The 23,727-nt window shown below is 46.0% G+C and overlaps 3 protein-coding genes across 3 annotated transcripts; 1 reads left to right on the top strand and 2 right to left on the bottom strand.

The window, feature by feature from the left end:
- The first annotated feature begins 5,387 nt into the window (after positions 1–5,387).
- LOC136527696 (ubiquitin-conjugating enzyme E2 34-like) lies at positions 5,388–9,672 on the top strand. The gene is made up of 9 exons (XM_066520505.1): positions 5,388–5,747; positions 5,866–5,920; positions 7,580–7,618; positions 7,723–7,786; positions 7,955–8,016; positions 8,099–8,138; positions 8,453–8,480; positions 8,709–8,800; positions 9,173–9,672. Exons 1-9 carry the CDS (start codon positions 5,691–5,693, stop codon positions 9,453–9,455), a joined length of 720 nt encoding a protein of 239 aa, XP_066376602.1. The 5' UTR covers positions 5,388–5,690; the 3' UTR covers positions 9,456–9,672.
- Positions 9,673–12,522: 2,850 nt separating this feature from the next.
- Positions 12,523–16,052, bottom strand: LOC136527668 (uncharacterized). The gene is made up of 7 exons (XM_066520457.1): positions 15,754–16,052; positions 15,087–15,662; positions 14,727–14,824; positions 14,559–14,583; positions 14,336–14,456; positions 14,119–14,253; positions 12,523–12,873 (listed from the first exon to the last, which is right to left on the bottom strand). Exons 2-7 carry the CDS (start codon positions 15,616–15,618, stop codon positions 12,663–12,665), a joined length of 1,122 nt encoding a protein of 373 aa, XP_066376554.1. The 5' UTR covers positions 15,619–15,662; positions 15,754–16,052; the 3' UTR covers positions 12,523–12,662.
- Positions 16,053–22,214: 6,162 nt separating this feature from the next.
- On the bottom strand, positions 22,215–23,496 carry LOC136527980 (RING-H2 finger protein ATL60-like). The gene has a single exon (XM_066520849.1). The coding sequence runs from the start codon at positions 23,494–23,496 to the stop codon at positions 22,435–22,437; it is 1,062 nt and encodes a 353-aa protein (XP_066376946.1). The 3' UTR covers positions 22,215–22,434.
- Positions 23,497–23,727: the final 231 nt, after the last annotated feature.

Raw genomic sequence — 23,727 nt, 5'->3', positions numbered from 1 at the left:
AGGGCTGCTGATGTTAGACGTATTGCAATTTTTTGTTCACATGTTAAGGAATGTGGTCTTATTGATATGGGTTATAATGGTCCGGCATACACTTGGACTAACAAATGTTTCAGCACCACGCCCACGTATGAAAGACTTGATCGCTGCCTAGGATATGCGGAATGGTGTTTGGCGTTTCCGATGACTACGATCTACCATTTGCCGATGCTTCGCAGCGACCATGCTCCTATCCTGGTGGTTCTAAACTCTAAAAGATTCCGAACTAACAAGCCATTCTGCTTTGAAAATTGGTGGTTGCTTGAACAGGAATATCAGATGGTGGCTCAGAAGAGTTGGCAACGTTCAGCCTCCAAAACTTCACACAAAAAACTAGATACCTAGCCTCAGACCTTCGCAAATGGCGCAAAAGCAAACCCAGGCTCAATGACCAGCTGGCTGCTATAGAGGATCAGCTGCTACAACAACAATCCAAGCCGCCTAACCAGCAAAACTTCTCTATCCAAAAACATCTAGCCCAGCAACACCAAGATATTCTGGTAAAAAAATGAAGAATACCATATCCAGCGAGCCAAGAAGGACTGGGCCCTCAAAGGTGATCGCAACACCACCTATTTCCACCATGCCATCATTAAAAGGAATCGCAAGAACCGCATTACCCATCTTGAGAACCCAGATGCAACTGAGTCAACCACCCCCCAGCAGCTAGCTCAAACCCTTATTGCCTACTTCAAAAGCATTTTTTCCACCCAAACAGCTACCAATCAAATTCCAAATTTTGCAGGGCACACCGAATCTACACAGAATGAAAATTCGGCGACGGACAGTCACACTCCAGCCACTGACCCATTTACTAATTCTATTCCAGAATTCCAGGAACTCCATAGTATAGTAAAAAACATGAGGAACAATGCAGCACCTGGACCTGATGGACTCAATGCTGCATTTTACAAGACGGCGTGGTCATGGCTGGCTCAGGATGTGCACAACCTGGTAACAGATTTCTACAAAAATGCTCAATTTCCAGAAGATATAAATCACACTTTTATTACTCTTATTCCTAAAAAAGATAAGCCTCTTGTTCCTCAGGACTTTAGACCCATCAGTCTTTGCAATGTAATCTGCAAAATCATTTCAAAATCTCTTGCTGACAGAAGCAAGCATCACCTTCCTCACTCTATCAACCTTGCTCAGGCAGCGTTCATTAAAAATAGACATATCTCAGCCAACATCATTATCACTCAGGAAATCATTCACTCCTTCAATTTAAAATCTTGGAATCAACAGGCTTTCCTTTTGAAGTTGGATCTTGCCAAGGCTTTCGACCGTCTGGAATGGGATTTCATTGCGGCAGCTCTTCGTCGTCAAGGGTATCATAGCAATTTCATCCGCCTCATCCATGCTTGCATACCCATGCCCACCTTCTCTGTCCTCGTCAACGGTGAACCCACTGATTCCTTTCGATCCCAGCGTGGAATCCGGCAGGGATGCCCTTTGTTGCCCTACCTTTTTGTTATTGCCATCAATGAACTTACCCATCGTCTTCAGACTGAACTGCAGCACAACAACCTTTCTGGGGTTACTCTGGGTCCCGGCTGCCCCCCTATCCACTCCCTTCTGTTCGTGGACGATTTGACTCTCTGTGGCAAAGCCTCTGTTGATGAAGCCATGACCATCCGCAACATTTTTGAACAGTTCTCCAATCTCTCTGGCCAAATTCCTAATTTCCAAAAATCGGCTATCCTGTTCAGCAAGACTGTTGACAAGCACACCAAAGACCAAATTAGGTCTATTTTTCCAGTGCCTGATCTTCAGCCCAACACCATGCACCTAGGCCACCCTATGATCTTCAATCACAGTGACAGGAACAAAGCCTATGAATTCATCATCAACAAATTTCGTGCTAAGCTTACTACTGTCAAAGCTAACAAGCTTAACCATGCTGGCCGCCTCACCTATATTAAATCAGTCTTGGCCTCCATTCTTGTTTATTACATGTCCACTGTCCTTTTCTCCAAGACTTTTGTGGAGAAAATCAACTCATCATTCGTAGATTCTGGTGCACTGGAGTGCAGGAAGACAACCCCACTAATCCTATTGCTTTTCGTTCTTGGGAGGACATTTGCCAGCCGAAAGAAAATGGGGGCCTGGGCATCAGAGATCTCTACACTGTCAACAAAAGCCTCATCACTCAGGCAGCTTGGAACATAGTTACTAACAAAAATAGCTTCCTGACTGGCATTCTCAAAGCAATATATTTCCACAACTCCGCTTTTTGGACGGCAACTTCTACTGGCCCTCGATCTGTTTTCTGGGCTTCAATCTGGCAGGTTAAAAAGGACCTCATTCAGAACACAGTCTACCAGGTTCATGCAGGGAACAGCTCCATTTGGTCCTCACCTTGGTGCATCATTTGGGATTCCATTCATGATCACCTCATCCTTCCAGTTTCCCAATCCCCTTTACCAAGTGTTGTTGCTGATCTATGGATGCCTAACACTCAAACCTGGAACAATGATTTAATATCAAACATTTTTTATGAACAAGCTGTGCAGATCATCTCCCAGGTCCAAACTGTGCAGAGTGAAGAACAAGACATTCTCAGGTGGATTCCAGCAAAAAAGGGTGATTGCACAACTAGAAATATTTATAAACACTTAAGTTCCCAAATGCAGGTTACTCTACCACCGCAAGGTTCTCGCAGCATCACTCCACAAGCAAATCAAATCCTTCAAAGAATGTGGAGACAAAAGGTCCTACCGCCACTCATCAAAACCTTTGCATGGCGGCTCATCAGAAGGGCCCTTGCGACGGGGGAGAGGGCTGCAAGATACTCGACTCACATCGAAAAACATTGCAGCACCTGTGACAAAATTGAGACTGATGCTCACCTCTTCTTCCACTGCGATTTCGCCAGTGCGGTATGGTTCTCTTCTGACCCACCTCTTCGGTTAGACAATTTGCCTGACGAGGACGATGGGGTTCAAATAATTCTGTCTACTTTCATAACTACGTCAGTTTCGGATTACTTACTACAAAAAAATTTGACAACCATGTGGTACATTTGGAAAGCAAGAAATGACACCAGATTTGCAAGAAAAAATTGGTCCCCGTGGCAGGTACATCACGCCGTTGCTGCACACATCTCGGTTGCAAACTCAGTTGCAACTGCAGGAGACGAACAGGCAGGACATATACAGCCATTGACAACCCAGGATGAAGGAGCTGTCACTGGCAACGCTGAAACAGAGCTTCTGCAACAGCAGCACCACAATGACAGAGGACCGACATTGCACGGTACAGCAGCTACTCTTGCACCAAACACAGAAACTAACAATCTACAGCACCGGGAGGACAGGTTCAATCGGCAGCTACAGAGCCTCTGCACCAACACACTACCAGGTACTACTACTCTTGCAGGAAACAAAACAGGTAGCCACGTCCAGAACCACCCGTGTATGAACGAGCAGCCAACACACACGCCATTCAACGACAACCTACCAGGTATGAATCCTATAACTGCAGGAACCAGCTCGCCACCAATTATTCAACACCAGGCGCACAGGTCCACTGAGAACTCCTTAGGCTGCGTTTAGTTGTAGGAAATTTGGATTTTAGGGCTACTGTAGCACGTTCGTTTTTATTTGACAAATAGTGTTCAAACATGGACTAATTAAGCTCAAAACGTTCGTCTCGCAATTTCCCACCAAACTGTGCAATTAGTTTTTCTTTTCGTCTACATTTAATGCTCCATGCACGGGCCGCAAACATTCGATGTGACAGGTACTGTAGTAACTTTTTGGAAGTTGAGGTGGAACTAAACAAGGGCTTAGGCAGATTCACTGTCAAGTGCCAGCACTACTGACAGGTTCCAGATGCTACACAGATGCATCCACTTTGCCTGATCAAGCCTCATCGCCAACAAAACAAGCTGGCCTCGGACTATTTATTATCAATACACAGGTGCATCCACCTCAAAACATATACATCAAGGCAGCCTTGACCAATTCTACCTCAGTTATAATGGCTGAGGCAGCAGCTTTGGCCCTTGCTGCAGCTGTCACAGCTCAGTTGCAATTGCAGCACACAAACTTCCAATCTGACAGTCAAGAGCTTGTTTCTTTCGTCAACAACTCTGATCGCTCCAACCCTCCTAATTGGAGAATCAAGCACCTTACTCAACACTTCTTCAACTGGACACACCAAAGAAGCACAAGGACATTCAAGATAAGTAGGAGCCAAAATCAAACTGCTGATACACTCGCAAGACAGGCTCTTCGGGACATACAACATGTTCGCTTGTTGGTTTCAGTCAGGGTTTATCAGTCAGTTAATAATATTTTTCTCTCACCATAAACCAGCACTAGTCGGGCTTATCAGCCCAGAAACCAACCAGCGAACAGGCTGATAGTGTCGTCTCCTACAACCTTTTCTTATGTTTGCTCAAACGCAGCTCATGTCAATCGGTGCACATTAAGTGTCACGCTGCAGTCTGTATCTATCGACTTTGTAACTGTGCTCACAGCTAGATGCTGTTGAAATAATATTACGTTTGTTGTAAAAAAAAACATTAAAGGCATTGCCCTTCGCTACGCTGCGTGTAATGACTCGAAAATTCAACCCTATTGAAAATATTTTAACCATTTCATGTTAAACCTAAACCCGCCACTAATTTGATCCTGTCTGCTCCTTAAAGGAATCCAGGAGTCTAGTTAGCCACCTTAAGCTCTGTTCGGCAGGACTTATTGCTGTTGTGGTTGATTTGTTGTAAGAGAAAAATATTATTTCATGGCTAAAGAAGTAGGATTGATTCTGACTTATAAGTTCAAGTAAACAGAGCCTTAGTCGTTGGCTCGTTTTCTTTAGCTACCGAGAAAGACAATATGATGACCAGTCATTTTAGAACCCCGAATAGATTACTGTTGAAGTTAATTTCTTTCTCATAAACTGTAAACAGCCTTGGGTCCACGAAAGCAATAACAACTTTCTTAGAGATGATCTTAACAATTCCATACGTCAAAGCAATACACTAATCGATTATTTTGACATTCCATTAGGGCAGGGGTTCGCACACTCTGACTCCCTATATACTCGACGTAAACCTCCACATGATTATTTTTTTTACGAACCATGTGAAAAAATTTCAATCTCTTGTCTCTTCTCATAATAAAAAGAAAACCAAACGTGAACCTCCGCGTAAACCTCGACGGTCGACATCTCATCCGTACCGTTCCGTCGGCCGGGACGACTAACCAAACCAGCTACACGCGGCGCGGACGCACACGCGCCTACGCGGCTACGCCGCACCGGCTCGAATCTCCAAGCACATCATGCGCCATTAAGAACCCCCTCCGAAAAATAAAAATTCCCCACCCATTTGGCTCGGCTTTGCTTTCTCCCCTCGCACCGGGGAACGCGGCCGCCGATCCGCTCCCGATCCCCTACCCTCCCCTCCCCACCCCTCCTCCTTCCCGCCGACTGATCCCACCAAATCCGCGCCCGGGCAGTCCCGGATTCGATTGGCAAGCGCGATTGGCCGCTCCTGATCAGCCGCGCCGCGGGATAGGGCTGGATTTGATTGGATTGGATCCCCAATTGTGTGTTGCCGCGTCCGTGCGTTCGGGCGGGCGGGGGGGATTGCTTTAGGGTTTCGGCGGGTGCGGTCACCGTGTAGGCGGTGGTAGGGTTTTGCCATGGCTGAGAAGGGCTGCCTCAAGCGGCTCCAGAAGGAGTACCACGCGCTCTGCAAGGTGAGCTCCGCTTTGATTCCCCGGCTGCTGGATTGGGGTCGATTGGTGCGCGCTGCGTTGATTGGGCTTCGTCGTGGCTCGATTTCTAACGGTTGATTTTGGTTTGGCTGGATTACAGGAGCCGCCGCCGCAGATCGTGGCTTGCCCGCTGCCCAACGACATATTGGAGTGGCGTGAGTAGCCTACTCCGCTGACACTTGCTACTTGTAGATTCGATTCGTTGCCTTTTGGTTGGCTAATGTTTGCGGTGAACTGGGTGTGATTGGTTGATTGCGCCTGATTTTGTCGGAAGCGATGGTGTAGGCGTAGCCGCGTAACGCGTAACGCATACGCTAATGTTGGGTTAGCAATCATTTTGTTCGGTTTTGGAAGTTTCTATATACATGTGGTTGCTCCGTGCATTGCGTGATGTGCTCAGCTTATCTGCTCACTGCTTATGGTTCTTGAGCAGTGCGTGCTGCCTAGCAATTTATTGTTTAAAGTTCAATCTGTCGGATGGGAGCCTTAGTTCTGTATGGTGAGCTGAATTTAGTATACTGTTTGCTCATATAGGGTTCTGGCAGTACTACACATTAGCAAGATACAAATTCTACTGCGTGTTGTGAGTGTCAATCATTATGCATATAGAAAGTTCAGTGACAAGAATTCTGAAAATAGGGAACAATTGTGTAACTGATTGTTGTTTTGTTTCAAACTTTCTATCTGCAAATAGACAGTAGTGCATCAAGGTGTTTGCATGGCATGCTTGTGGTGCAATATATATTTGATGCATTCGCTAGATATTTGTTCAACAATCATTTGGATATCTGGTTTAGTTGCACTATTGCCTTATCTAGTCATGTGAGAGATTGTGCTTGTACTGCTTATGGTGCATGGCTCTGTGACTTCCATATGTTTGTTTATAGTTATATTTGTGTCACCATCTAGTTTTTTTTATTGGCATAACTATAATCGTCAAGTGCAACAGAAATAGTCAGCACTGTACATGTTGTCAGATGGTGACTGCTAATTGTGTGCATCAACCTGTCTAGTAGTAATAGATTATTACTTTGTTATTAGGCATTGCAGGTTCTTGTTGGGCTATTTATGACAAATTGAGCACCATTGATTGCTACTCATAGCCTTCAACTTGCCTCTTGGATGGCTCATGCAATAAGTGTAGGTTTTAGTTAGTCTTTTACCTTGTATGCTTAAAGGAAAGGAATTAGAATAAATTATGTGATTGATATATGCCTTCATGGAAGGGTTAAAGTTTTGTGTTATCAGTTAATATGATTTTCTAATTTGATTTGATTGGTGCGATTTGATAGTAATAGATTATTAGACATTGTAGGGTCTTGGTGGGCTATCAATGACTAATTAGCACCATTGATTTCTATTAAAAGCCTGCAACTTGCCTCCTTGGATAGGTGATGCTAAAAGTGTATAGTTTTTAGTTAGTCATTTACCTTGTGTGCTTTAAGGAAATCAATTATAGTAAACTATGTGATTGTTATAGGTGTCTATGGAAAGGTTAGAAGTTTGTACTTCTTAGGTATTACACCTTCTCTGAATTTGATGGTTGCGATTTTAATAAGTGATGCATTTATCAGTGGCAACAGAATACCCCTGGCCCTGTATTTTTTGCCTCATGTATGCCTCGATGCTGAAGTGCCCTTACTCATTTGAAGCTTTGGTTTATAGTTACAATCCATTTTATTCTTCAGATTGTATCTAGAAGGATCTGTATTTGTCATGCTTATCTTAATGCAATACCAATTTTCTTGCTTTCTTTCAGTGCTATATTTGCCTGTTTGGCACTGACTTATGTGTTTTTCTTCTTTTAATGCCAGACTATGTACTTGAAGGAAGTAAAGGCACACCCTTTGAAGGTAAAGATCATACATACTATACCGCATTATCTGCTACATCCAATTTTATTTTGTTACTTATAATCTCTAACAATGTTTTTCATGTTTTGATTTCCCACCTGCAGGTGGATATTACTATGGGAAGCTCAAATTCCCACCGGATTATCCTTTTAAACCCCCAAGTATCAGGTGCGGAAACCTTTAATGTTGTTAATACATGATAAATGTTTGTGTTTTAATGGCATGCTGCTTCTTATTAGAGTGTAAAGATTGAAAACTGTAACTAGAAGATTTTTATTAGATGTAGATTAAAATGCTAATTCTTTGTTTCTGTTTCTAACTTATTTAATTGTTCAGCATGACAACCCCTAGCGGCAGGTTTGCGCCACACAAAAGAATATGCCTGTCAATGAGTGACTGTAAGTTCTGAACTTGTTTGCGGATCATACCTTTTGTTATTATTACCTCTGAAATAATGCTCGTTATTACAATGCTTTGCAGTTCATCCTGAATCTTGGAATCCAATGTGGTCTGTTGCAAGGTACGCACATACCGATAACTAGCTACATGGTTGTAATGTGTTTTTTGAAGCCATAGTGTACCTTTAATTTTTCAGCTACTGTACAATGTACAGACGCTAATTGCTGCTAGTCAAATCACTACTCTGTGGTAATCCGCAATCATTTCAACTTCTGTTGCCATGAGATGGGACAACTGAAATGATAGTCTCACTGTTAGTGCTTCATTAGTTATGCTGTTCCAGTGATCCTTCACTATCGAGCAGTCAGTATGCTTCAGTAATTGTTTGTATTTTCTTTCCTTTGTTGGTCTGACATGTAAGCCTTTATGCTGCAGCATTCTCACTGGGCTCCTGTCCTTCATGGTAAGTTGTTCCTTGCACCTCATTATGAGTTAACCTTACCAAGGAAGAATGTCTAGGTCTAGTCATAATTTCTAGCACACATTAAATTTGGAAGATTAGTTATTGCTCCAGGCTAACAATTTAATGTTAGTTGCTCAACATTACAGCAAGCAATTCTTGCCATTTCCCTTGCAAGAACTCCCTTGTTTTAAGGTGTTTTCTCAATGTTGATAATTCTCATACTTGCAGATGGATGATGCACTGACAACTGGAAGCATCAAGACATCAGATGCAGAAAAGAGACGTTTAGCAAAAGCTTCCCTTGCCTACAATTGTGAGAGGTAGATGCATTTCTCTGCAGGCTATTTCATTCTGACCATTTTCTTTCTGTAGAACCATTGCAAACTACCCCTTAAGGCAGTTTAAAAAAAAAACTACCCCTTAAGGAACAGAATGCACATTAGCTTCTGAACAAGTTGTGTAGTATGTATACTTTTACATGAAAGACCGCACAAAAAAAAAACTTTTACATGAAAGAAACAACTGAATTTTGGTCAGTATGCTGCATTTTCAAGTGTAAACATTGATTAATAAAATTGTTACGTTACTATCACTTCATCTGCAGCAAGTTATACTTGAAGTCATGTTCTAAATACCTTTTGTTCATCGTGGCAAGTCTGTGTGGCTCAATAATTTAATTGTTTCTCTTGCAGCAAAAACTGTCCGCACTTCAGGAAACTTTTCCCAGAGTATGTTGAGAAGTACAATCAACAGAAACAATTGGAGAACACTGCTGCAGAGCTGGTGCCTCAGGAGAATCCTGCACCTGCTCCATCCCCTGCTGTCCAGCAAGCTCCGTTCGTTGCCAATAGGGCGCAGCCACTGGCGGAGGCGCGCCGGGACAAGAACCAGAAGAAGGCGGTGCCCTTCTGGATGGTGCTGGTCATGTTTTCAGTTTTCGGTGCAGTGATGGCGTTGCCCCTAATGCAACTTTGACAATAATAAAGACAATGAGAAGGTGTGATACCGGGACGTAATTTTGTATAGTTTTCCATTCCATTGGTTTGTGTGTGTGTGACTCAGTTCTCCCCTAGACTACCTACCACCCTGGAGTCATATTGATGAACCTGTGATGGTAACATCTGTAGAACCTGATAACTCACTTGACTAGTAGCGTCAGAAGCTCGTTCGTATTTTGCTTCTGTTTCCAAAATCGTATACTTATTATTTTTCTCTTGCTGTAGCTCATCTTTGCTATGTGTGCTCACTTCAGGTTCAGTTCACAATTTCACATTCTCTTTCCAAGTTCACAATTTCACCTTCTTACATGAGTGCACGGTTCGTATTGCATCCTCGTGCAAGCATATGGCAACATGACCCAGCAACCTGATAACTCACTTAGGCACACTACAGGTAAAGCTCCTGACTAAAATTGCAGTCCGCAACTCCACATCATCGCCTGGACCAGCGTACGGGCCTGTTTGGATCACCCAGTTAAAATTTAGCTAGTTACAATTTTAAAGCTAAACTTTATTTGACTAAAAGTTCTCTTGGTTAAACTTTAGCTGGGTTAAAATAGCTAAACTTTAGTTGCGCCGTTTGGATCCCTAGCAGCTAAATTTAGACGGTTAAAGTTTACTCGGTGGATCAAATCGCTGTTTTCCAACTAGAATTTGAATCCGCAAGTGAAGTAACAGATCATTATTAGCCCAATTCCATTACCACAGTCACTTGCGCGTCTCCAACTCAGCGAACGATTAGTGGGTCGCGTGCGAGGCGGGCCAGTCCTCACTTGTTAGTTGCGCATTCAACGAAGGCCCCGTTCGCTTGTCTTAAAAATGGCTTGTTCGGCTTCTTTTTTCAGCCGGAACAGTATTTTTCTCTCACAACAATTCAGCCGGAACAGTGTCTTTCAGCCAGTTTCAGCCAAGTTTCAGACCAGCGAACGGAGCCGAAGTGTGTGCCGTTGGCGCATGCACGCATACAGACGGAGCTGCTCGAGCAAGCAACGTACCAGGGCGTGCCGTGCATTAATGTATCATATTTATGGTTTCATTTTTTTTTTTTTTGGTTTTTTCTTTTTAATTTTTATACCTGCTATTTTAAACGTACACCGTTTTTTATATTTCTACTAATATGTTATGATATTAATTTGTACATATAAGTTCTTGAATATAACTTATACGTCCAACTTTACATCTAAGTCAGTCATCAAGTTAGATATCTAAGCTATACAAGCAAGTTATTATCGTATAAGTTATCCATGCTGACTTTATACATATAACTTTGTTCATCTAACTTCTGTGTTTCTAAGTTTTGTCATAAGTTATACGTTAATTCCGTCTGTACCGGTGTGTTTTACGTGATGAGGTGAACAAAACCCCAATTCTGTTTCAGCGGTCGTTTACCCGATTCTACCGCAGCAAACGATAGACCGCTACTGCGCCAGACTCGTAACTTCCCTTTTCCGTGCTATTCATTTCTGTCTTTTCCTTTACTCAGTTCTCAAATATATTTTCCCCATTTCATGGCATGCAGATATCCATACATGTGGGTGTTTTTAGTGCATGTTGGTCGGATTTGTCACGTGCCGTGGCTGCACCTGTGAATGTTTTTTTTTCTTTTTTTTTCTTTCTACCATTTTTTCTCTTTTTTGTTACTTATTTATAAGTTATACCACATGGTTATTTCTATACAATTTTTTTATTTTTGTTAATATGTTACGATATTAATTTTATATCTAAGTTCTTGAATATAATTTATACGTTCAACTTTACATCTAAGTCATTCAATAAGTTACATATCTAAGTTATACAAACAGATTATTATAATATAAAATCAATGTTGACTTGAACACGTTATTATAATACTTCCTCCATCCCAAATTGTAAGTCATTCCAAGAATCTTGGAGAGTCAAACTTTTTCAAGTTTGACTAAAATTATAGAGAGAAATACAAAGATTGATGACATCAAATAGGTATAATATGAAAATATAACTAATGAAGAATCTAATGATACTTACTTGGTATGATAAATATTATTATTTTGGTATATAAATTTGGTCAAACTTGAAAAACTTTGACTCTCCAAGATTTTTGGAATGACTTATAATTTGAGATGGAGGGAGTATAAATTATCAATGTTGACTTGAAAATATAAGTTTGCTAATCTAACTTATACGTTATATAAACCAGTTATTATAATATAAGTTATTAATGAGACTTCAACATATAAGTTTGCTAACCTAACTTATAAATCTAACTTCTACATGCATGTCATCTAGCTTACAAAAGTATATTTTATTTGATTACCATCACTGCATGTGCTTCGGACCGCGCGAAAGCTGAAACAGCGGCGTACACACGAGACCAGCTAATAAAGAAATCATGCGGGAATGATTTTTTTTCCTAAAAAGAATGTTATGGAGATGTATGCGCCCTATTCGTTTAGGCTTGTTTAACTGATAAGTCATGGCTGAAAGTACTGTTAGCTAATTTGACGTGAGAGAAAAATATTGTTCGTTGACTGAAAAAATACGGCTTATAAGCCAAACAAGCCCAAGCGAACAGAGCGCTGATCGTTCACGATATTTTAATCAGATGATTGTTCGCAGAATAGTGTGACCCCATCATTAGTTCTCTTGTGAAGTTCAGCAGATGTATTCCTTCCCGGTTTGTGATGATTCGGAAATGCGGCCCCGTTCGGCTTGTTTGACTTCTTTTTTTAGCTGAAACGGTGTTTTTCTTAAACAACAATTCAGTCAGAACAGTATTTTTCAGCCAGTTTCAGCCAAAATTCTATCAGCCGAACTGCGCCTGCAAGTTCAAAGACTGAACTCCCGAGAGAGGAGAGAGAGTTTTCTGTATCAGATCGATTCATAATACCATCTTAGCCATATGGCAGCGTCGATATATACATAGTACACCCCTTACGGTAAAAGGATGAAATATTATGAGAGCAGAAACGCCTACAGCTCAGACTGACCTAGGTTTTCTTCCAAGCCTCAACCAGGCTGCGGTAATGAAGCAACCGGTCGGCAGTCCCTTACTAAATGATAGAATATCCTAGCTTACGTTGACATCTGTATTGAAAATCAAGCTCTAGGAATAAAGCAGTCTTCACCCTATCAAGTTTCTTTAGAGATCAGGCAAAAGGAATCATTTGCTTAGCTCAAACAGTGCTTCTCACAAGATAGAAGAATGTCAGCTCTCAGGTACTACCCAAGAAAGAAGTTTCTCCTCAACTTCTTCCCAGTTGTGAACCTTTGTCACCAGCGGATGCGATTCGTCAACTCCAGTTTTGCACCAAGGATATGAGTTATCGTAGTCAAATAGAAGGACCCTCATGCCATCATTAGCACACTCTAAAGCATATCTCGGGTTGTCATCAATTAGAACCTGAGCGCCAAAAGACCTACAATGAGTTATGCCACAGCAAATAAGTTAGCCTCAGCTCTAAAGAGAAGAGACAGCTATATATGACTGATTGTAACAGTAACAGTTAGCTGACGACACCAGGTTTGTATAAATCAGCTGAGGCATGTCTGCCCTAAAAATAATCTAGAACACAAATAAGAAACCACCAAGGTTGCCACAGTTTTTAACTAATAATGTGTTCGTGTGTCTTAAGTCATGATGCAATGCTGGTGAATGAGTTAGTATTATGAGCAGAAACAGCTACACGCCTACACCACTGCTTGCAGCAATAAGATTAATTGAGGTATGTTGCACCCTAAATAGTATTTAAAAAAACAAAAACAGGCAAACAGTTTTAACCATTGTTAGAGCATCTCCAGCACACACAATAGCATACACACCATCACCTTTTTTAGTCATCGTGCAGGAAATCAAGCCTCCAGCGGACTAGCCAATGGCCTCGCCATCTCTGTGTGACACGGTACTGGGCAAGGGTGGCCAGCCAAATTTGGCGGGTGGGCATGCTTTGCTATCCTCCAGTATGTGAGGCAGACAGCTAGGACTGGTGCTTATTCACATTCTTTGGCTTCAAGACTGCATTCCTTTCCCCCTCTTTCATAAATTAAAAATGTGACTGTAGCAAGTTCCTGACATCACGTCCATTTTTTTTTGGTTGATAGAATAAATAACAAATAAGCCATTCTAATTGGATTTAACTCAGAATCTCTTCTGGACTCTAAATTAAAATTCCTCAGAATTGACTGTTTTTATAAAGTACCCAGTGCAGAGAGCTCCCGCTCTGTGCGGGGTCTGGGGAAGGGTGTTAGTGGCAAGCCTTACCCTCGCCTGTGCAATGCGAGGAGACCGCGACTCGAACCCGGGACCTTCCAGTCACAGGCGGTTGCACCAGGCTCGCCCTTCCACTGTTTTTATAAAGTATTTGAACTTAAATTGTACTGAGCTAATTCTTAAAAATCAAGGAAAAAAATGCATCAATTCATGTCAACTTGAATACCAATAAAACATAGATCAACATGGTATGGAGAGCAAGATTTCACTAGTCTGCTGGAGTTTGCTGAAATATGGAAAGGGAATCTTATGGAGTGGATAGAGAAACAATGATATGGAGGGTGGGATTTGGAGAGTTCTGGAGATGCTCTTATGCTTCAGTGCATGTTAATCTATGTTACCACTTATCAGTCACCTAAAATGATTGGGACACTATGTTCCCTCAGTGTATTACCTGCAAATCTCTGATTTTGGCCTTGATTGACCTTCCAAAGCAAAATGATTCCCAAAATGGATCTGCTCAAATAAGCCTGGATAATACTTCTCGATCCATTCCAATGTGTGATTCTTAATTACATCCTGCCGAGATCTTTTAAAAGAAGGATATATTAGGCAAACTCAAATAATGAAAGGCAAATTGATTTGTCTCTTATATCAAATAAATGACTTACGTTACTACAGACAAGCTACAGAAAGAAGAAAGAGTTTGGAGAGCATCCCGAGCCCCCGGGATAGGATGAATACCATCTTGGAAGTAACGGGTTGCGAAGAACTCGTGGACAAGAAAATTAGCTGCAGAGTTTTAGACCAGTGCTTGATTTCATATGATGACTTGTATGTTGAAAACAATAGGTGTAATTCCAAATGAAACAAAGATAAGTAGCATAAACACACCTCTTTCTCGAGAACAGTTCCATATCTGCATAGAGTTTTGAAAAAAAAAAGGATGTAAGAACCGCCTGGTGAACATTCAACTTGGATAGCTCAAATGAAAATGTGACCAATCAAAATCACAAATTCCAGGAGTCAATTTTTTTCAGGGAGCCAGGACTTCATGTTCACCTTAAAGAACTCGTATACATGGTACTCTGATACTGAGTGATTCCAAGAATAACGATCAGCAATAAATTTGTTCAGAGCCGCAAGAAAGCTACCAAGAACTGCAAGCAAGATATACAGTACAAGGTAGTGAGAGAAAGGTCAACCATAACAAAGTCAAAAATGGTGCTACTTCCTTGACCAGCTGCAAAAAAATTCAAGGCTGTTCAAATGTTTGTCATTCAATTAATTGTTTCTAGACTTCCGACTACGAAATCAACCACTAATAATACTAAAACAGTCAATGCATTCGACTACAAACACTACAAATGCACAGCTGACAATTTCAGATGAGCAACTCTATGCCGTAATCATTTCACATACCTTCATCCACATCAACAGCAACCACCATCTTAGCCGCCACAGCCTGCTCCGGGAACCCTAGCGGCTTCCCTCGCCGACAGGCACCATTCCCGTTCACGCTCTTGACACTTGCGGCGGCCTCCTCCAGCGGCAGCAGCACCTCCGGATCGCGCATCAGCTGCCGCTGCGTGGTAAGCACCTGCGCCTTCATCCCCGCTGCCTCCCCGTCCACCCTCCTCCTGAACTCGCCGCCGCCACCATCCTGCCAACCCAAGCACCCCCTCAAGCTGAGCGCGCCGCTCGGCGCGAACCTCCTACCGGTCCCGGCTCCCAGATCAAGGAACACCGCCGCCTTACCCGGCAGCGTCCTGCCACTCTCGCCGCCGCAGCGCGCGGTCGACTGGTCGAACCTGCAGAGGCAGGCGCGGTTCGCGGCGGCCGCCGAGGGCGGCGGCGGAGGCATGGCGGAGCTGGGGTTCCAATTCCAATTCCACCCCAGAGGCGGAGGCCGGAGACGATCCAACAGCGACCGCACGGCTCCGCGGCTTAGCATGTCGACACGAGCATTCCCTTCCTTCCCCGGGCAGCCCAACAAACCTGCACGCATCGCATTCAGCAAATCAGATTCGTCACAACAGAATCGAGAAGAAACAAAGCGCAGATTGCAATAACCGACGGAATCGCTTGCCTGAACACGCGAGATGAGGGTTAGGATCGGGACGAATCGAATGCCCCGGTGAGGTCGGAGGTCGGCGCCTCAGTCCTCACACCGGTCCCGTGATCCGGGGCATCCCTTTCAAGCAAGATCGCAGGTCGCGGCGAGGGAAAACCTCGTGAAATTCGTGTGGAAATTCTCAGGGCATTAGGCATATACGAAACGGAGATGGCAAGGCGGATTTCTTGGTCGCCTCTAGTGTTTCTTTTTCGTTTTTTTTCTTTCGCTCTTGCTGTTCGATTTGTGGGATTTGTGAGCCAAAAAAAAAAACGTGGTCTGAGGAATTTGTGTGCGATTTTTTTTTTTTGTACGTCAGCGACGGTGGTGGTGGTGGGCTCGCTTCTTTTTCGGGAAAGGGAGCCTGTCCGCGCTCATCGGCTCCGTTCCGTTCCGGCTTACCTTATATTTCGGTTTTTTAGTGGAAACCGTGTTTCTGTCTCACAATATTCTAGATGGAACAGTATTTTTTAGTTAATTTTAGTTAAGATTCAGCAAGCCGAACGGAGTCATCATAGATTTCTGGCGTTTTGCACATGAGTCCATACTGCAAGTATTACGGCTAGGATAAGCATGTCTTTAAAAAACAAGAATGATTTTTCTTAAAAAAAAAGTGCATGCCACATGCAAATCATGCCACTCGTGAGTATTACTAGAGAGCACAATGGAAGGATAAAAGAAAACATGTTTTACTTATGGGTATCTTTTGTGTGCAGGGGTAAATAAACCATGTTTTACTTATGATTTGGTCATACTTGTTTTACTTAGGGCTGAAGTAAAACATGTATGAATAGATCATAAATAAATTAAGAAAATAGATATAATTTGGTCATACTTGTTTTACTGAGGGACACGGCGGCGTGTATGTCCCACGAGTCATCTTCTTTATCTTCTTTTTTTCCCCCAAACCAAACAGATATAAGGATGGCGGTGAGAGGTCGATTCGACTAAGGGAGGAATTGTCGGTGATAATGGATGGAACCACGAGCTTTACCACTCACTGAGTGCAAAGGGCAGAGGGCACGGACGGACTCAGTAGAGCTCATTTCTATGACAGAGCCACATGGGTGAAGCACAAGGCAAGAAACAGTGACAGTAATAGGAGCTCGGCAGCGAGCACCGAAACGGAGATAGAGCAGAGGCACCGAAGCTAGACTTGAGGGAGTATCAGGTCAGTGGTGAATAAGGCTGGACGAAAAACTCGAAGCTCGTTAGCTCGCTCGGCTTGTTATGATAACGAGCCGAGCCGAGCCAAGATTTTAGCTCGTTAGCTATAACGAGTCAACTCGAGCCAGCTCGCGAGTTAAACGAGCCAAGCTTTCAGAAAAAGTATCAAAATTTATATTAGTTTTTGTATTACTTTATGTCTTGCACTTTATAATTGACTGGTAACTGGTCTAGACCCTATAAATTGACTGATAACTGGTCTAGATGTATTTCTTTTATATTATTATTATTCTCAAACTTGAGATAAGTGCAGATATTATATTTTGTGTATTTTTTATACCTGGCTCGCGAGCTTAACGAGCCAGCTCGAGCTTTTAACGAGCTGAGCCGAGCTAGCTTTCTGGCTCGTTAGGATAACGAGTCAAGCCGAGCTAGCTCGTTATCTTAACGAGCCAGAACGAGCCGAGCCGAGTCGAGCCAACTCGTTATCTAGCCTTAGTGGTGAACCATTTCAAAAATTTATGAACCCGAAAGTTTAATCTAAAGGCTAAATGAAGGGGTACGAACCCGCGGTAAATCCTTTAAAACATTTGTGGACCAAAAAAATCAATTTTTAAAGTTGATGAACCTAAATATTTGCATAAGTCTTGTGCATTTAACTCTATTTTGGCATAACCAAGCGTAGTATAGGGATGCGGAATATCCTCGTCGTCGGCATCCCTCGACTTTCACAGCCCTCGTCGCTTTCTCAATGAGTCAGCATTTTGTCACAACACGCGAGTGCACTTTTGAGTTTTGAGTCGAGGACTTCGTTATTATACGCTGGATGACTGGTCGGAGAGAAGATCCACCAAATCAGTATTGTACCTAGTTATTAATCGATAGGTAAAGACGGGGTTAGGAGTCCACGCTGACTGCGACGAGCTGCGATAACCAGTAGGTTAATACAGTATATCCTCCAAAAGGTTAACGAAATGCCGTGCAGAACAAGATCGCCGAAAATTAGCATAAACCCACAAACCAAGAGAGTCCTTGTCACTGATTTTCTTATATATATCTACAAAAATTAGTTCCCCGCCAAAAAATATAACTACGTTTAGAATTTCTCCATGGATTCAAAGTGGGTGGCAAAAGATCTAAGACAGTCTTTATTAAACTATAGTCAGCGCGTGTGATCCGTGTACCATGTATGGCAATGGTGTTTCCATTGCATGTCTCCGTGCTATTTAAATGGAAATGCACACTCTTATCATTTTTATTAATCCGCTGAATGGAATGCCATCCATTCACCTAGCCAATCTGGATTGAAAACTCAAATGTTATTGAAGGTGTAATAAATTTTTGAACTCTATAAACGTACTAAGGGAGTAGCAGAATCATTGGCAACTTCTGCATGCAATAAATTTTGTTTTATTACGGTGCCCGTGTCCGTCCCTTCAGCTGCGCCCGCCGGATAAGGAAAATGAGACGAGAAACCTCCCCTGCTCTCCTCTGCTCTGTCGTCAACAGTCATCGTCCGATCCATGGTGTTCCCTTCCTCTCCTTCCCCAAAAAAACCTACCGCTACCACCTCCACCACCCAAGCCCCCACACCCATCGGACCTCCCTTGGCGCTGCTCCTGCCCCCATCACTTGTGCCGCCTAACGGCACGAGCATCGCCACACCCACGTGTGGGGACCGCTTCCTCGGCCATCAGCTAGCCACCGAGGGCGCCACGCGCGTTCTCACGCTCGACAACGCCAACCGGCGCCGCCGGCTCAAGGAGAAGCGCCGGGCCCTGGCGTGGAACCCATCCGGCCTCGCCTCCTGCTACGGCTGCGGCGATCCGCTACAGACGGCGGAGGAGGACGCACCGGGATGCATCGCATGCTGCAAGCGTATGTTTTAAGTGTTTCAGCTGTTTTAGAGGTATGTTGTAAGTGTTTCGTATGGATGTTGTATATGTTGCAATTGTTGTACACGTATGTTGCAAACGTCTGTTGTCAATGTTTCATTTGTTTTTCATATGTACGTTATAAGTGTGTTTATCTAGATACTGTATATGTGTTTTTATCTAGACGTTGCATATATTTACGATGGTTTTCAAGCGTTTTCATGTGTTTCTAAGAGTTTTTGTGCCCCGCCTGCTGCAGCTGCCGGAGGGGGCGCGATGGGTCGGGCGAGGCGCAGATTGGGTTAAGCGGTACGCGGAGTGCAGGTGCAGGATCGTGGTGCAAGCGCGGGCTGGAACTCTGGACGTGGACGTCCGTCCGGACTGCCGAAAGAAAAAAAAGAGAGAGAGAGCACAATAGTCCATCTCCATAAGCTGTGGTCGGCCTGCAAACCCGTACGCCAAATTGGGCCTTAATCAGGAATCCCGAGCAGCCCGTCTACTACGACTACGGGGCCGACTGGCCGAGCGCGCCCCCACGCAGCCGAGTTGCCCGCGCCTCCGGAGCCCAGACCGCACCCGGTCCACCCCGCGCGGGCGCGCGGCGCTGTTGTTGTTGTCCGCCGCAGCCGCAGCCGCAAATGCGCAATCCCGGGAGTCCCACCCACTCTGCCGGAAAGCGGACGTGCCGCGCCGCACGCACGGGCACGGGCCCGGGCCCGGCCGCCGCACGTCCGCCTTCAAGTCCTTCCTACTCCCCAGCCGCGGGCGACGCCGCGCGACCAGCGCGCCGGGCCGCACGCCACGCACCATCACGCCATACTAGGGGCGTGGCCGCTCCGCAGTTACTACCACCGCACTTTGCCTACTGTCTATGCGTGCGACCGTGACCGAGCGGCCCGCCGGAGTCCCGGATGCCTCTCTACCCTTCGCTTCGCGGTGTGCTTCATTAACCGCCCCCCCCCCCCCCCCCCCCCCGGGAAACACGTGTTCGCTGACCAGCTATTACCACGGTCGACGCACGCACGGGCACAGTAACCGCCCCGGAACCCAACCTCGCCGTCCGGCCACGTTCGTCAACGGCCCGCCTAACCTCTCCGCCCAGCCCTCCAAAGCCGCCGCGATAAAATAATCTCGGCGAGAGAATTTCGTCGCCCGGTTTACACTCACAGCGCCGGGGTTAGCCGGGTAGGTGAGATGAGGTGCGGTGGCTGACGCACGCAAACACGCAGCGCTACCGGCTGCAACTGCAAGACCCGCGGCAGCTAGCTCGTCTGACGTGAGGCCATGACACGGTTTCCTCGCCCCAATTTCGTGCAGCCAACTCCCCGTCCCCTGACTCCCCTCAGATTCGCGCACCTGCATTCTTTGAACACATATTAAAAGTCTAAAACAATCACGCCCAATCATACCAGAACTCCGGGACGATCACGATCTGCGTCCAAGTGTCGTTAAACAAAGGCACCTCCACCATAGCTTACCGGCTTCACAACTGCAAAGCCATCATTAGATTCAGTGGAATCTGTCGTATCCATACACATGCAGCCTGTTCGTTTGATCATAAATGATCGTGGATTATAAGTCAGAATATTATTTTTCTCTCACACCAAACTAGTCAGCAGTAACGCTCGTTTTAGCCGAAACGAACAGGCTGGTAGTAACACGTATACACTGCTAGCAGTAGCAATTTACAATTTATTATGCATCATCAAAACAGGCTTAGGCTGTGTTTAGTTCGTGAATTTTGAGAATATAGTTACTGTAGCACTTTCATTTTTATTTGGCAATTAGCGTTCAATCATAGACTAATTAGGCTCAAAACGTTTGTCTCGCAATTTCCAACCAAACTGTGTAATTAGTTTTTTTTCGTCTATATTTAATGCTCCATACATGTATCGCAAAATTCGATATAATGGCAACTGTAGCACTTTTTAAGAATTTGGTTGGAACTAAATAAGCACTTAGCGCTACTACGCGCGTTGCAGACAGATAAGCATGGAAACATGGCAGTGGCAGGAGAGTGACGCCTGAACTAACACCGTCTGCTGTGCCTGCGCCTGTGCTTCCCCTGCTGCCATCCGGCTTCCGGCAGGCTCCGACGACCTGTTCCTGTTCCTGCGACGGAGACCGCGACTGACTTGCGCCCAAGAAACTTCGCAGTAGCCCGCCGCGCGCTCGGCCACGGCAAGTTGGCAAGGTGACGCGACCTTGTCCTGAATCCTCTGATCGTGCGAGCGACCCATTGGCCGTCACCAATGACTTCACCGCGCATTCGCACGGCCGCGCGACATGCCTGCGTACTTTTATATACACTCCCGGCGCCTCTCACACGTGGTTGACTGACCGGCGACTGCCGGCTGCTGCTACGAAACACAAGGTGTCAAGGACAAGGCACAAGGGGCATGCATGCGGTTTCAAGTCAATTGCTGATTAATTTATGGAGAACGGGGAGGGCGGGTCAAAGCTTGTAGTATTCCGCATGCCCGCGAGCCGCCGTTGGTGTCAGGCTCGACGCGCCGGCGGACGCAGCGCCGTGTTTGATCGGCAACCGACGACCGACCGGAGATGTAACGGGACTGCACCGGATCGGACAAGGAGGAGAGTGGCTTCACGGAAACGAACTTCAGGCCTCACGATTGGGTGAAGGGATGTGACGATCTCAGACGGCAACGCGACATGGGACCGCTGGGCCCTGCAGGAACAAGTTTTCGTCAGCTGGAACGAACTCTTTGCCTGAAACGCGTAGACCTTGTCCCCTACTCCGGTCAGTCTACAGTTGAATTTCCACTTTGTTAGGCACATTTCCATTCGTTCTTCTACCTTTCCGGCTTTCCGTCGACAATCACCTTTTTCAGTTTCCTGCCGTGCAGTTAAATCATTTCTAGTGTCATGATTCTGACTCTCCTCGTGCTATCTCCAACGACAACACCTAAAATACCTAAAATACAAGATATATTCGTCTTTTGGGTAGTGCTACATGCAAAAAATTCAATACATATTTGATATCTTCTTCAACGACAAGACCCAAAATAAAACCGTCTCTGTAAATAGATTTTCAAGAGAGAGAACGTCTATATTTAGATTGTGCCTCTTAGACAATCTAAAATAGATCTTTCTGGTGGAAGCTATATAGATACTAATTTATGTCTCTGTCTGTCTATTTTAGATTTAGGTGGCCATATGATTTCTTTATCGGAGACGGTATGAGGACGGTAGTTTGTGAGTGGCAGCAACGAGTGACCTAGTGTTCCTCGCACCTTGTAATGCAGTACTGCCAGTTTCTCAAACAAGAGGAACACGTATTCAAGTGGAACACATGCACCTCCTCGTAGCAAGCAAGGAAACATCCTCACGAGACAAGCCAACAAAGTAAAAAATTCAAGAAAAGTCTCTTGATTAACATATGAACAAATTCACCATTTATCCTCCCCAACAACAACCAATCAACATCAGTCTTTTCCTCTGTTTACACAGGAATTTTTGACCAAAAAAATTCCTTTTTTTTTTCGAATCAAGAAGAGTAAAGAAAAGGGGGAAAGAAGGAAAGAATGAATGCATGTGCGCGCTCCGGTGATTGGCGAGTGGAGCCAAATGCGTCCCGGAGCTTAGGGGATCTGGATCAGTTCGCCGACGACGGAGGCGTCTTCGGCGTCTTGGGCGTCTTCGGCGGGCGGGCGGCTTCGGCTCCGGCGAGCCCCTGCTCGATGTCACCGGCGCCGCCGCGCGGGCTCGGGCTGTAGGAGGAGGTGCCGACCACGGCCTGCTTGCCTCTGCTCAGCAGCCGGCGCAGCGACCGCAGCCTGGCGGAGACCGGGGACCGCATCTCGTCGGCGGTTCCGCCGGGCATCCGGCTCGCCGGCAGCGGGGAGTTCATGGGCGGCGTGTTCAGGGCCACGGGCCGCATGGGGATGTCGATGACCAGCTTCTCCTTCCTGAGCCCGGAGGAGGCCGAGGAGCTGGCGGACGCGGCGCTGGCGCTGGCGACGGGCTGCGGCGGGGGTGGGGGCGTGGCGAGGCCGGCGTTGGTGACCTCATCGTGGGTGCCCCAGAAGAGGACGTTGGTGGGGAACACGGGGAACTCCAGCGACGCGCCCGAGGGCTCCTCCCGCGGCAGCGCGTTAAGGTCGCCGGCGGCGCCGACGGGGGCGCGGCAGAGCGGGCAGGTGTCGTGGGAGTGGAACCACATGTCGATGCACTCCACGTGGAACCCGTGCCCGCACTTGGGCAGCGTCCGCACCTTCTCGCCGTCGGCCACCTCGGACAGGCACACCGCGCACTCCAGTGCGTCCTTGTCCTTGCCGCCGGGGGAGCCGGCGCCGGCGTAGACGGTGACGGGGAGGGAGCGCAGGACGGAGGCGGGCAGGCCGCGCTGCGGGAGCGGGGACGACTCGACGAAGAGGAACCGCGAGGACGGCGAGGTCGGCGCCAGGAGCGGGTTGGCGCCCAGGTAGCGCTTGGCGTAGAGGTAGAGCAGGAAGACGAAGACGACGACCATGAAGAGGAAGATGACCGCGGCGAGGAGCACCCCGTTGCTGATGGCCAGCTGCTGCTGCCCCAAGCTGGCCGAGCCCGGGAACATCCCGTCGCTGCCGCTTCCGCTGGGGCTGGGCAACACCGGCGGCGCGCCCGCGGTGGGCGCCGCCGACGAGGACGAAGAGACCGAGGACGTCGTGGGGATCATGGCTGGCAGTGGCAGCTGGCTCCAAGGAACGAGCGAGCTTCTCGCGGTGCCTGCCGGTGCCTTGTTTCGATCTTGGCTGGCTGACGCCGCCGCTGATGAGAGAAGCGAAGAGTAGACGACGGCTGGACACGAGAAGAGACTGATGAGAGGAGCGAACGGCGAGCTGCAAGGAACGGCCACTCTGCGTATTTGAAGGTGAGGGTGGTGAGGCCACGGCGGCTGGGCGTCGTG

Source organism: Miscanthus floridulus, chromosome 19 (assembly GCF_019320115.1).
Source record: "Miscanthus floridulus cultivar M001 chromosome 19, ASM1932011v1, whole genome shotgun sequence".
Taxonomy (NCBI): domain Eukaryota; kingdom Viridiplantae; phylum Streptophyta; class Magnoliopsida; order Poales; family Poaceae; genus Miscanthus; species Miscanthus floridulus.
Note: the sequence above shows the minus strand (reverse complement) of the source record. Positions and strands in the feature narration are given on the sequence as shown.

Coding starts and splice junctions, on each gene's coding strand:
- LOC136527696 (XM_066520505.1), top strand. CDS start 5,691: ATGGCTGAGAAGGGCTGCCTCAAGCGGCTCCAGAAGGAGTACCACGCG. Junction 7,619..7,722: donor TAAAGGCACACCCTTTGAAG/GTAAAGATCATA, acceptor TCCCACCTGCAG/GTGGATATTACTATGGGAAG. Junction 8,139..8,452: donor CCAATGTGGTCTGTTGCAAG/GTACGCACATAC, acceptor TTTATGCTGCAG/CATTCTCACTGGGCTCCTGT.
- LOC136527668 (XM_066520457.1), bottom strand. CDS start 15,618: ATGCTAAGCCGCGGAGCCGTGCGGTCGCTGTTGGATCGTCTCCGGCCT. Junction 14,457..14,558: donor GAACTGTTCTCGAGAAAGAG/GTGTGTTTATGC, acceptor AAAACTCTGCAG/CTAATTTTCTTGTCCACGAG. Junction 12,874..14,118: donor CCAAAATCAGAGATTTGCAG/GTAATACACTGA, acceptor AACTCATTGTAG/GTCTTTTGGCGCTCAGGTTC.
- LOC136527980 (XM_066520849.1), bottom strand. CDS start 23,496: ATGATCCCCACGACGTCCTCGGTCTCTTCGTCCTCGTCGGCGGCGCCC.